This window comes from Scomber japonicus, chromosome 3 (assembly GCF_027409825.1).
Source record: "Scomber japonicus isolate fScoJap1 chromosome 3, fScoJap1.pri, whole genome shotgun sequence".
In the NCBI taxonomy this organism is placed as follows: domain Eukaryota; kingdom Metazoa; phylum Chordata; class Actinopteri; order Scombriformes; family Scombridae; genus Scomber; species Scomber japonicus.
Genome location: NC_070580.1, coordinates 13488179 through 13500187, shown reverse-complemented (window position 1 = coordinate 13500187; position 12009 = coordinate 13488179). Strand labels below are relative to the sequence as shown.

The 12009-nt window shown below is 40.2% G+C and overlaps 2 protein-coding genes across 2 annotated transcripts in view; both read right to left on the bottom strand.

Moving 5' to 3' along the window:
- Positions 1-206: 206 nt before the first annotated feature.
- myl2a (myosin, light chain 2a, regulatory, cardiac, slow) lies at positions 207-2003 on the bottom strand. Its single transcript, XM_053315220.1, has 6 exons — positions 1933-2003; positions 1285-1360; positions 958-1062; positions 781-859; positions 547-595; positions 207-311 (listed from the first exon to the last, which is right to left on the bottom strand). The coding sequence occupies exons 1-6, from the start codon at positions 1966-1968 to the stop codon at positions 207-209; spliced, it is 450 nt and encodes a 149-aa protein (XP_053171195.1). The 5' UTR covers positions 1969-2003.
- Positions 2004-6658: 4655 nt separating this feature from the next.
- cita (citron rho-interacting serine/threonine kinase a) overlaps positions 6659-12009 on the bottom strand; it is a 36507-nt gene continuing 31156 nt past the window's right edge. The window contains exons 38-49 of the mRNA XM_053315467.1: positions 11531-11611; positions 11272-11407; positions 10763-10902; positions 10507-10599; positions 10276-10384; positions 9965-10093; positions 9650-9730; positions 9482-9560; positions 9187-9369; positions 7565-7762; positions 7375-7456; positions 6659-6682 (exon numbers count right to left, since the gene is read on the bottom strand). Coding sequence (XP_053171442.1) covers positions 6659-6682; positions 7375-7456; positions 7565-7762; positions 9187-9369; positions 9482-9560; positions 9650-9730; positions 9965-10093; positions 10276-10384; positions 10507-10599; positions 10763-10902; positions 11272-11407; positions 11531-11611 — 1335 coding nt within the window. The remainder of the gene's footprint in view (positions 6683-7374; positions 7457-7564; positions 7763-9186; positions 9370-9481; positions 9561-9649; positions 9731-9964; positions 10094-10275; positions 10385-10506; positions 10600-10762; positions 10903-11271; positions 11408-11530; positions 11612-12009) is intronic.

The following is a 12009-nucleotide window of genomic DNA, read 5'->3' as shown; positions in this document are numbered from 1 at the left end:
TCCATTTTTCCGGATCTGGAAGAAAAAACTATGTCTTGATCCTCTTGTGCTCTTAAGTGAGCACGGTACAGACACAATCCTGCCAGCATTAAAGCTGCATGAATAAACCACAGTCCATATATCTCCTCCAGAGGCAGGGGGGCATTCGGAGTCATGTACGGGCGAGAGACAGACTTTCTACTACACAGACACACTAACAAAATGGTTCACTCCTGGTCCTTTTCCTCTCCATGGGTAATGACGTGAACCAGGTTCTTGTAGTCCAGGTTTCCTGCCACATCTGGGGGGAAAGCGGTGAACATCTGCTCCATCTAAACAACAAAAAAGCAGATATCACATTTGTCAGATCTAGTGCCCCTCACAAAAAAACACAAAAAAACATCTCAGTGTTGATGAATAGGTGTGATGATGATTCACTGAGGGATTTTTTTGTGTGAAAATGTGGTATGATGTGGATGTAGATGATCGTCATGATGACGTTCTTTTCTGACTCACCCACACACAGGCAATAATGACAATTAGTGTAAAAAAAGGACTGCAGTGTACCTCTTCTGGGGAGAATCGGTCTGCTTGTGTTGTCAGCATCTGTGTCACACTGAAAAGGGAAGAGAAAACATTTGATGAGATAGCGAGGCCTACATTCACACGAGGAGGAAATGTAAAGGTCATAATGCACTCCACTCATTGTAGATTTGACTGAAAGCCGACATAACACTTTCTCTGATGAATGTTGCATAGCTCCGGCGTGGTGTGTGAAGTAGAGTCTGTCAGGCCACTTACTAGTCCTTCCTCAGCGAACCTTTCCCCTCAGGGTCAAAGACTTTAAATGCATTGAGGATGGTCTCTTCTGGATCAGCGCCTGGATACATAAAAAATAAAGCCATTACACTTCCTGCAACATATTTAAAACTAAACTTAAGATTTTTATATATATATATATAGCATGTGTGATCTTACCTTTCAGCTTCTCACCAAACATGGTGAGGAAGACGGTAAAGTTGATTGGACCGGGAGCCTCTTTGAGCATCTCATCAATCTCTTCCTGTTTCACATTCAGGCGTCCTGTCACACCAAACATTTACCATTAACATACAACATCAGTAGTCAGCAGATTCAGTCAAGAAAAACACTGTTGATCTAGGATCTGTTTTGCATTTTGGGTCATGATTTGATCATGAAAATACTGCAATGTTCTATCTGCTATCACACTGAAGGAAAAAATACTAATTTGACATGGTTTTAAGACTTTTATATATATATATACACAAGGTGATGACAACACACCTAGAGCAGCAAAAGTGTCTCTAAGGTCGTTCTTATCGATGAAGCCATCTCTGTTCTGGTCCATGATAGTGAAGGCCTGAGGTCAGAACAAAAGAGAAGGTGAAACACATCCAAATGAGTGTCTCTGCCTTAAGAAGCCACAGTTGTGAATAGATTTCTTCTACATGCTTTCAGCCAACAGGAAAAAACCAAGTCCCTGTCACAGCTTTTCATTAATGTTTCTGCGTTCCATCTTTATAGATGAGCACTGTTAAGTATTTATAACCTGCGAGTTCCCCGGGGTTTAGACCGGCATCCAGGGCATGCCCAGCAGTTTATCTGCAGCCTAATCACTGATGACACAGTCTGGATGTCTGGGCACCACTGACCCTCATACCAACATACCACACGCATCACTGCTGCCGAGCGGGGCACAGGAAAACAGACAGGTGGGCATATTATGACCATGAACAATGGAAAGACCGAGGAGAACAAAGCGGGAAGAAGAAATAAAGACCTCAGTGTATGTCACTCTATGTTTTTAAGACAGTAACACTTAATCGTATCATAATATGGTGAGCTAATATTCATACATATCCACAAACCTCATGTCTCCCTCAGCTGCAATATCTTAACTAGTGACATAAAAATTGGTTCGTCAGCACTCACCTCTTTGAATTCCTGGATCTGGGCCTGCTCAAACATGGAGAACACGTTGGAGTTGGCTCCTTCTGCTGCCCTCTTCTTGGCTTTCTTGGGGGACTTTGACACAAAGAAAAGGGGGGAAATTTCTAAACACTTTAAAGCTACTTAATGAAAGTTACAAGACATGTCAAGATTTTAATAAAATGACTTCATGATAGAAAATGTTGGTAAAAAGGTTTAAAATGCTTTTGTGCAATAACATAAACATTACACTAAATCATAATATGTATAGAACACTAGATTTAGCAACATTACCATCTACCTTTCCTTGAAAACTCCTTTAAAAATGTTTTTTTTTTGTCATTTATAGTTGCACTCAAGGTATCCTGCAAACAGCTGTGTTTAATGTCAGGTGAGAAGACAGTAAAAAAGAAACTTGCGATGGATAGTTACTTTCCATACAAGGATGGTATTGTTGTAATAAGCCTGTGAACCTGAGAATTATCTCTGAAAATGTATAAAATATTAAAAAAAGTGTGAAGTGATATACAGATAGGAGAAAATAATGATTTCAGTAAGCTGCAGCATCCTTGAAGTCAAAATAAATAAATATATCAGACTCACCATGGTTGAGCAGCTGGGAGGTCAGACCAACAATAATGTCAGTGAACAATGGGGAGATAGTGGGTGGCCTTTTGTAGCCCCAAAGCTCAGCTCCACTGGATGATATTTATAAACTATGTCCTCTTTAGGAAGTGACAGGTAAATGATGCTTTGACACACACTTCATACAGCACATACAGTATTGCGTACTGGCAAAAAGTGTGCACACGCACAAACACCCCCCCCCCCCCCCCCTGTAGTAGCCAATCACCCTGTGTTGTCATGACTGACATTGGACACAGAGAATAACTGGTTTAGAATATCAAGAGCAGACTGAAGGTTAAAGCATTTAATCACTTTAAGAACCCCTGTGTTCACAAACTGTTGTCTTGACTGTCTAAACAATAGAGAGTAATGTTATGAAGTAAATGAAAGTGATACAGTCTTAAAATACAGACAAAAGGAAGGGTATGAGATCTCCTGGATTGGTTGGTGTGCTGTATGATTTCTCTTAGTGTAAATGATAAGAAAAATAGAGGCCAGACTACCACCACAGCTGGGATAAAGCCTCACAACGGTACAATAAGGCAGTTTTCTTCTTTGTGACCAGTTGATTTGACCTCTGAAATACCACTGAGAGTTGGTCACCACATTGTGAACACCACGCAAGGAACACCATCTGAAATCTTTAAAACAGATCATCACAATCATTCAAAGTGGGTTTTAAATTGAGAGATCCAGTCTCATCTTTAAACAATGTACAATTTAATGTCTAAGATAATGTTAAGGCTAGGTGGATCCTGAAAATGAAGACTGAACACTGTACGTTGTTTTACTTACCAACTTGCACCATTTACACTTCACCAACAAAAACCGGAAACGTTTCAACTTATGCGCGCAATTGTGTCTTGTATTTATTTGATACAAGGTGTGATGAGATGTGTGGAAGTCACCAGCTTATTATGTGTGATTTATAGACCTGTCAGGACTGCGTTACCACCAACCTTTGTCACATTTCTCACATGCTTCTTCACATGTTTGGCGCTGGCAAATCTTTCCCTGACAATGGCCTTGCTATAGCAAGTAAATGCACTCATTGACACGCCAATGAAATGTTTGACTGGAAACTTTCCCACCACCACTGTCATCTTCTCTAACTGGAGCCAAAAGCAACCAAGGACCTGGAGCAAGCAGCAGGATGATCTACAACTCAACTGTGACCTAAAACTGTTTGCATGACAGTCCCTCTGTCCATGAAATATGGAGAAATTAGATCCTTTAATATCACAAAAAGAAAGGAGATTGCAAAGAGGAAACAGGCCAAGGGAGGAGTAGCACCTTGGGAGTACAAAGGAGGTCTATGATCTACTTTGTACTGGGGTGTTAGCACTAAAGAGCTTGTGAAACTAAGCTCACTGATGTCGACAGCAGTAGGTGCGACATACTCAAGTTTGACACACAACTTACAATGTACTGCACCATTAACAGCTCCTTAAGTATCACTTGTGGCTCACAGGTCAAGAAAGTGACAGTCTGTGAGAATGAGCTCAGGGTGAGGAGGTGAACCCCCATGTGTGCGATCTATATAAAGGGACACGCTGAAAGCCTCCCTGCTCTTGCTCCGCTTACAGTCAAATAAAATACCGCTGATGACCCAACAGCATATGTCACTGTTGTCATCTCACAGCATAGTGTGGATGAGGAGGTCAGAATTAGCTAAGTTATTGTTAGCCTAAGGGGCTATTGTTGAAAACTTGTCTCCTTCAGCTCCCTCCGTTTGTGATCCGAGCAGCCGTTGCAGCTACTGTCACTGGTATGACAGGCCTCTGCTGCACAGACTGAGCACTGGGATAGACAGTTATAAATAGACTAACCTCTTCCAACACAATGGACATGAACAAATGGTCATTTCACTAGCTGTCTCCAATGTGAGCGGTGATTAGAAAGCACGCAACAGCAGGGAAATGGTCTGCTCACAGGCATACGAGGGCGCAACATAAGGGAGGCAAGTTGGAAGTGAAAGACAATGGTTATAATATTTAATATTCTGTGACAAAATCTCTACAGGGAACGCTAATAAAACATTTGTTAGCAGACATCAATATCATATCCAGCGTTACAGCATTATGATTCAAGTTCATGTGATAAGAAATAAAAAAAAAATTAAAAAAAGAATATAAAATTAAAATAAAACAGAATGGCTAACCCTTTTTTGTATTGAGTTCTATAGAGAGCAGTAGAAAACTTGTGCAATCTGTAGCATTGGGTGCTTTTGTTGAACATTTGTGACCAATGAATCAGTTTCTATCATCTTGGCTTAAATACATTCAGGAAGATTTTTACATTGAAAAACGAACCATCATGGCTTCTGAAAGTTGTTCAGAAAGAAATATCTTCCTATTGAGCGCCCTACAGTTAACTGATACACTGGGCAGGTTAAGGTACAGCATCTAATCTGTGTATATTCTAAACATAACTAAAAAGCACAAAATATTCCCTTTCTAGAGATTAAATTACAATATATAGAAATAAAATCAGATCAATCAGTCAAAGTATAAGCACCTTGACAGTAAAAAGCCAAAAATTTAATCTGGATGGATTTCAGTGTTGGACTGGACGATTATTATGCCAAGAGTGTCTTAATAAAAGAACAAAAAGTAGAGATTTAGTCATCATAATTGTATGAATTTACTGTGCAAATATGAATAATTAAAACAAGGGAGATGTTATTTACGTGCTTCGTTGTTAAATCGTAGAATAAAAATAGAACTCAAATGAGGCAGAAGCAGAATACAACACTCCGTTTCATTTCAGATATACATATCCATGCCATTTACGAATCAGGAAAAAATAAACAAGAAACAAAGATTATTTTCATCTTCACCTTGAACAATTTGGGTTATATACAATATTAGGGACATTGTACAAAAAGAAATGCTCAAGTACTATGTTTTAAGCTTCAAACATGATCTTTTTTTTCTCCTCCTCTCATATAATTCAGGATTGAGGTTTGCCTTTGACAGATGGAAGTGCATACACGAGTTGGATCCAGATACAATCACTCACTTGATAAAGGACATTTGGACATATTAAAAGAATACTTATTGGACATTCAAGAGGACAAGTAGCTAATCACTTTTTTTTTTCTTTAACAAAAATAGACATGGCTTATCCAGCCTTGAAATTCCTTCTCAATATATATAAAATTATGTCTCGTCTATTTACAGTCAGATAGCGTTCTAAAGGATTAGAAAGGTCCTGCTCCATTGCTGCTGGGGATTATGGGTAGTGCAGTTTTTAGTGTCAACCTATCTGAGGGCGGACAATCATCTGGTTTGTGGTTCTACAGGGCAGGGAGGCATTATTTATTTCAATTTCATTTGAATTCGTTTGTGCTCCAGCCAAGTCCTGTCACTGTAACAAACCCAAGTCTCAACAGAGGGCTGAGATTAGCAGAATGATTGTAATTAGCTGATAATGATTGTGTGTTGACATGTCAGCGCAGGGCTGGAGCCACAAGTACTTAGACATGTACAGTACTCCGGCCCTGTTCTGGAGCTACTGTGGACAGAGCGGAGCGTGGGAAGGAGCTAGGTTTATACGGTAAATACTTTGAGTCAACTTCGGCCATTTTCAGCAAGTGACTGATTTTGTAAATATTTAGGCATTGATTGTGAAATAAAGTTGCTACAGCTGTGCTTACCTATCGTAGTCACTACTGTCTGGAGTGAACTGAAGCCTGAAGCTAGCGGAACCCACTGAGGTCAGTCATGAAGTTTAGAACTCATATCCTTTTTTTTGGGAATCTAATCAAATACAGAACAACTACTCAAATATGTCGCAAAAAACCCTGCTCAAAAAGTTGTTAATATGGCATTTTGTTGACCTTTATTGACTTGGGTCAGTTCATGGAGAAAAACAACCTGATTCTAATGACATCTATTTATTTCTCTCTTTCTCATTCTCTCTTCTGACGGCTACAGTTTTTTTCCTCGGTGGGTTCGTCTGCTTAGATGTCAGGCAAAACAGATGTGTGGCAGTGTTTCATCATGAGTTGGCGACTTTCTCACTGGTTCTCTGCTCCCTCGTTTCCCTTTCAAAAGACGTGCTTTTCTGTCCATGCTAGGTAAGTGGCTCCTGCTGTCTCTCAAACAGACGATTGGTCCCATACCTGTAAAATAAAGTCAAGAAAATACAGACAGTCAAATACACACAAGGTAAGGACAAACAGTTATTGTTATAATTAGAAATATATAGGAAAATAGAAAAATAGAAAAGTTTGACAGGTTGGGAAATACATTTATTTGCTTTCTTGTGAAGTGTCTGATAAGAAGTTTGATACGACTTGCATATCTGCACAATTAATACAAAGCTTTAGCTTTGCATAAAGAATTGAAACAAGAGGTAACAGCTAACCTGGCTCAGTCCAAAAGGTAAAAGAATCCACCTACCAGCAACAAATTCACTACTTAACACGTTTAATCTCATTCTTTGATTGATAACAAAACTTAGGCATAAAACTACAATTTGTAGTTTTACAGGTCTTATTTCTGATTTCCTGGAGTCTTGTTGTCTCTGTGGAGATTGACAGATAACCATAAGTCACTACCAGCCAAGAAATACTCTGGCAAATAACCCCTTGTGTAAAACCACAACTTGCTGGTTTTACCTTTTGGTTGCTCCCCGTTTTTGGACTTTCTGCTAAGCTAAGCTAACCAGCTCTTGACTCGAGTTTATTTAACAGACAGATCTAAGACAGACTTCTCATCGAACTCTTAGAAAGAGGACGAATAAGGGCACTAACCAATATGTCAAACTATTCCTTTAACAAATTCTATGAACCAACAAAAGTGGGTGGCAAACCTTGTTAACAGGAGTTATGGGTGTGCGACCAGAGCCAGTATGAAGCCTTTGGCGCTCTTCAAAACGTCCAGGGGACCTCTCCCTACGTACGTCCATCATCCGGCCAGGGGAACGGTCCATTCGAGGGTCTGCCATTGCCCTGCCCGGGGAACGCTCTAACCGGGGGTCAGCCATGGCCCTGCCAGGAGACCCCACGATCCGGCTCTCCAGCATCCTGCCTGGAGATTTCTCTCTCTCCAGTGGACGGCTGGGGGACTTGTCACGCCGAAACTCTGTGCGTGCCTCTCGGTAGCGGTGAGGTGTGCCGGGGTCTCCGTGGCCGTGAGGGGTGGCTGCCAACCTTTTAGAGATGTGCTCATTGTAGGAAGGAGGCCCGCGCTTGTTAGGACTGTGAGGGAGGAGACCGAGCGTGAAGACCAGGATTGAGCATTGGTCAAAGGGAGCAGGTTTTGTCCAGTCATGGGCTTTGCTTTGCACTGTGGGACTCAGGTTGGTCAACTGCTTTGGTATGGATGATGGACTCGAAATCAAGCTCATTTAACAAGCTGAAGCAAATTGCAATTCATAATTAGAAGAGACCACTTCTACTACTCCTTTTGGTTTTCTAACTGAGAAACTTTCAAAGTCAGCTCAGTGAGCAAGAGAAGCTCTGTTGTTAGTGAGCATCAAACAGTGATAGACCAGTCTCACGATGTACAAGGAGGAAGTTAATCTTTATTCAACAATTCCCTTCTACATTTGAAAGGAGGTATTTTAAAAAGTTATTTGAATTAAAAACATATGATTTTAGGATTTGTTACAGATAAAAAATGAACTCTTCCTCCTGCAAAGGACAAAATGTATGTGTTACTCTTCTTTTACCATCACCACCAATTTTACCATCACCACCTGTGGATGCCAACCTGTACCCCACAGTGCCAGCTAGTCCCACTGACCGGTGAACAACACCAGTGTACATGGGATAAAGAAGCGTGCTAGGAAATCTCCCACTCTATAGCCTCTGCACAGTAGGGAGGACCAAACCTCACCAAAGATAGTAAATAAAAAATGCTCAAGTAAATTGAGAAACAAATAATTACATGTCTTAGCTTTTACTTTCATCACAGGATTTATGTTCCATCAGCAGAGTCAATTTCTATTAATTTCCCTCTGATTTATTTCCCTTCAACAGATAAATAAAGGCACAAAGCTAGTTTAACTCCTATTATAAATTAACTCAATTCTCTATTTTTCTCGTTGGATGTTGGATCAATACAATGACAGGTCTGTTTGTTATTTGTGCCTATTTATCAGATGAGAAGGTTTTACCTTCCTTTAATAGAGAATTAAGAATTAAACTAGACGCTGTGATATTCTGCAGATGAGTCACCACTTTAATTTCCACATTTAAAGTAAATGATTTGGGCCACACCTCTGAAAAGTCTTCCTAAAGAGGTTACAAAAAAAAAACAATTTGGAATTGACATATTTAGATTACAGTTTCTTACTTATGCATTTTTATATGAGCATCTCATTTATTCTTTTCTTTGTGTATCAGTTGGTCCCTTACATAGTGCATAGTATAGTGCCATTACCAAGAATAGTGAATAGAAGTCAATGGTATGATATTTATGGAGTTAGATTTATAAAAAAAGAAAGAAGTGTGTTTAGAGTTTAAAAACAGCAAGAAGAAAGGTAAAGTGTGGTGGATTAGAAATACTACCAAATAATGACAGAAAGAGATTATTTTAGCAAAAACACACATGAAAGAATTTGAGCTGGGTAGTGTTAGCTCAAGCAGGGTTAACAAACAGCCTGAATGTGTGTCCTCACCTGCGTCCTGAACCATTACGCTGCAGGTCTCCGCTACCCTCCTGGCTCTGGATCAGGTTGCCCTTGCAGCAAATGACCCGCAGTTTGTTCTGGTACGACGAGGCCAAGTAGATGGCCCCAGAAGAGATGGCTGGGCCAAGGTAGCGCGGATTTGGGATATCCAGGTGTGCGTATGAGTGAGGTCTAGAAAGAGAGAGGAACAGCTTTCAAACAGTGTGTTTATCATGGTCATGATGTTTGAAGATTTTTAGTACAAACTGATGCACTGGTGCGGACAAAAGGAGTGCAATCTCACCCGAGAGCAGCATGTCCCTGAATCTCAATAACATCCAGAGAGTTGAAGTAGGTCACAAACAGGTAGGGCTCTCTGTAGGCTGAAAAGTCAAAAACCCATTTAACATGATTTCATACACAGACCATTAAAGATTTCTTTTGGAAAATGTAATCAAAGATTTACACTAACCAAACGAAAGAGGCAGACGGCTCCATTTGATATCATCACTTCTACTCCTGCGGCCATACGCGTCCACAAACACACCAAACTCTGTAAGAAAAACATTTGAGTTATACAATCCTGCATATTTCTAAATATTGACACTATGAAGCAAAAACGCAGTCTATTATTAGAAGTAAACGGGAACTAGATGTGAACAATGGTGAATTTAGAATTTGAATATCAAAACAGATTACAGATTTTCTCTCAAAAACTGTTAAATGCTGCCCACACACACACACACACACACACACACACACACACACACACAGAAAATCATCTAACCATGGAAACAGAGCAGGTATTCATCTTTCTGTGGCGCCGTGGTGACCTGGATGATGGATATGGGGAAGCTATGGGAGGACGCGGCAAACACAGCTGAAGCGAGCGTCACATCGTTTTTATCCAGGAATTCTGCAGAAGGAACTCGTATCGGTTAGTCAGCCCGTTCAGGTGTGAACGTTAAAGCCTCACAGTGACAGAACCTGTGGCAACTTGCCTACAACACCATGTGGTTGACAAGTAGTAATAACAGTTTTTGAAATATCAATCCAAAATGTGTGCATGATGCCACCACCTGATAAATCACAACCTACCTTCCAGCACGTACTGCTTCATCTCAATCTCATAGAACTTGTTGGTGCCAATAATGATACTGTAGCCAGTGAAGTGGATACAGCTACATGGCTCTGATGTCTCAATCTCCTACAAACACAAACATTTTTTTCAATGCCATTCCTTCCTGCACCATCTACTAACCAGCTATTAAACACAGACTGTCCTTCATGATGTCATCTATTCTCCATCCATCTTTAAGGCCCACTCACCTTTCTGATGCAGAACTTGTTGAGGCTTTCATTAAGTCGCAGAATTGTAATCTTGTTGGGCATAGCAGCACAGATACAGGTCCCATTATCAATCTGTAAAGAAGAAACAACTCTGCAATCAGGACAGCAGTAAATATCTGCAATCAGACAGCACATTGCTATGTCATTACTGTGATGTTCAGCTCATTAACTCTCACTAAATAACAGTATAACTAGAATGATTTCGCTCTGTGTAAGTAACAACGATCCAACCAACCTTTCCAGAGGAGAAGAGGTGGCATCCTTTGACTGTCTCAAAGATGAAGGGGTTGAGGTCAGGTTGAGCTGGGAGATGGGACTGCGACAAGGACTGTTTCACCTTCTTGATCTCCACCAAACACAGGGCCCTATCCTCTCCTGGAAGACGCAAACACACACATGCAACACAAAAAACACAATCAATCTAGACCACAGTGCATTTATTTATACACCTCATCACCAGATAATGTCATAACATGATCCAACATGTTGCGTTTACATCTAAAGATGGTCAGATTTTTAAGGACAAAGCTTAATTTACCTTTGTTTCATTTTACAAAGCAACTAATACATAAAAAAAAATAAATGTATACATAGAATATTCCACAATGCAGAAACAAAGTTAAAGGATCTGCTAAATAATGCATCAGTGTATTGAAACATTTCTAGCAGCCATTAAAGGATGAGGACTAAAATTACAGACTTATAATTGAGTAAAATGGCCTCCATTTACTGTCATGAACTGACCAGTGATCATCAGCAGCTTATCAAGCTCCTTCAGGATCTGGATCTGGAAGACCGAGGCCAGGCCAGGGATGTGGGTCAAAGAGTTCTTTATGACATTTAGAGCATACAGACCCTCCTCAGAACCAACCAACACGATCTAAGAGAAAGAACAAGGAAAAAATAAAGTGCTTTAAATGTGGAACATGCGGCAGTTAGAGGAACCGTCCAGTTAATGTGGTTCCTCTCTCTGTATTAACCTGACATGTTCTTATTGTAGTACCTGGTCGGTGAGAGGCAGAGTGCAATTGATGTCCAAACGGTCATCACCCTCCAACTTCAGAAGAGAGTTTCCCAGAAGTTTCTGTTGGGGCAAGAAGCAGGAACAGACACACGGAGCAGGGGAAGGATGCAGGTTAGGTAGATCATCAGCAGATTAGAGGCAAGACAAGCTGAGCCAGCAAGAATGCCAGCCAGAGAGCCCTCAAACTCCAGATCAGTAAATCCATCCATAAAGTAGACTTTAAATGTGAGCTGAAGATCACTGATGCAGTTAACTACAATCTTTAGGCAAGGGATTATTTTATATTTTTGACAACAGTGCCACAAACAATACTCAAATTTTAGTACCAACAACAACATTCTGCTTTTATTTTCTGACCTTTCTTTGCTAAACAGTAATAGAGTTGTCTATAAAAACATTAACAAAATAAGAGAAACTTATTTAATGTGGGATGAAGCAATATATAATCATAGGTTAAA

Excerpts from the sequence above, each read along its gene's own strand:
- myl2a (XM_053315220.1), bottom strand. The coding sequence starts at position 1,968 with ATGTTTGAGCAGGCCCAGATCCAGGAATTCAAAGAG. Across the intron at positions 1,063-1,284 it reads AGACACTTTTGCTGCTCTAG|GACGCCTGAATGTGAAACAG; the intron begins GTGTGTTGTCAT and ends TTGGTGTGACAG. Across the intron at positions 312-546 it reads ACCGATTCTCCCCAGAAGAG|ATGGAGCAGATGTTCACCGC; the intron begins GTACACTGCAGT and ends TTTGTTGTTTAG.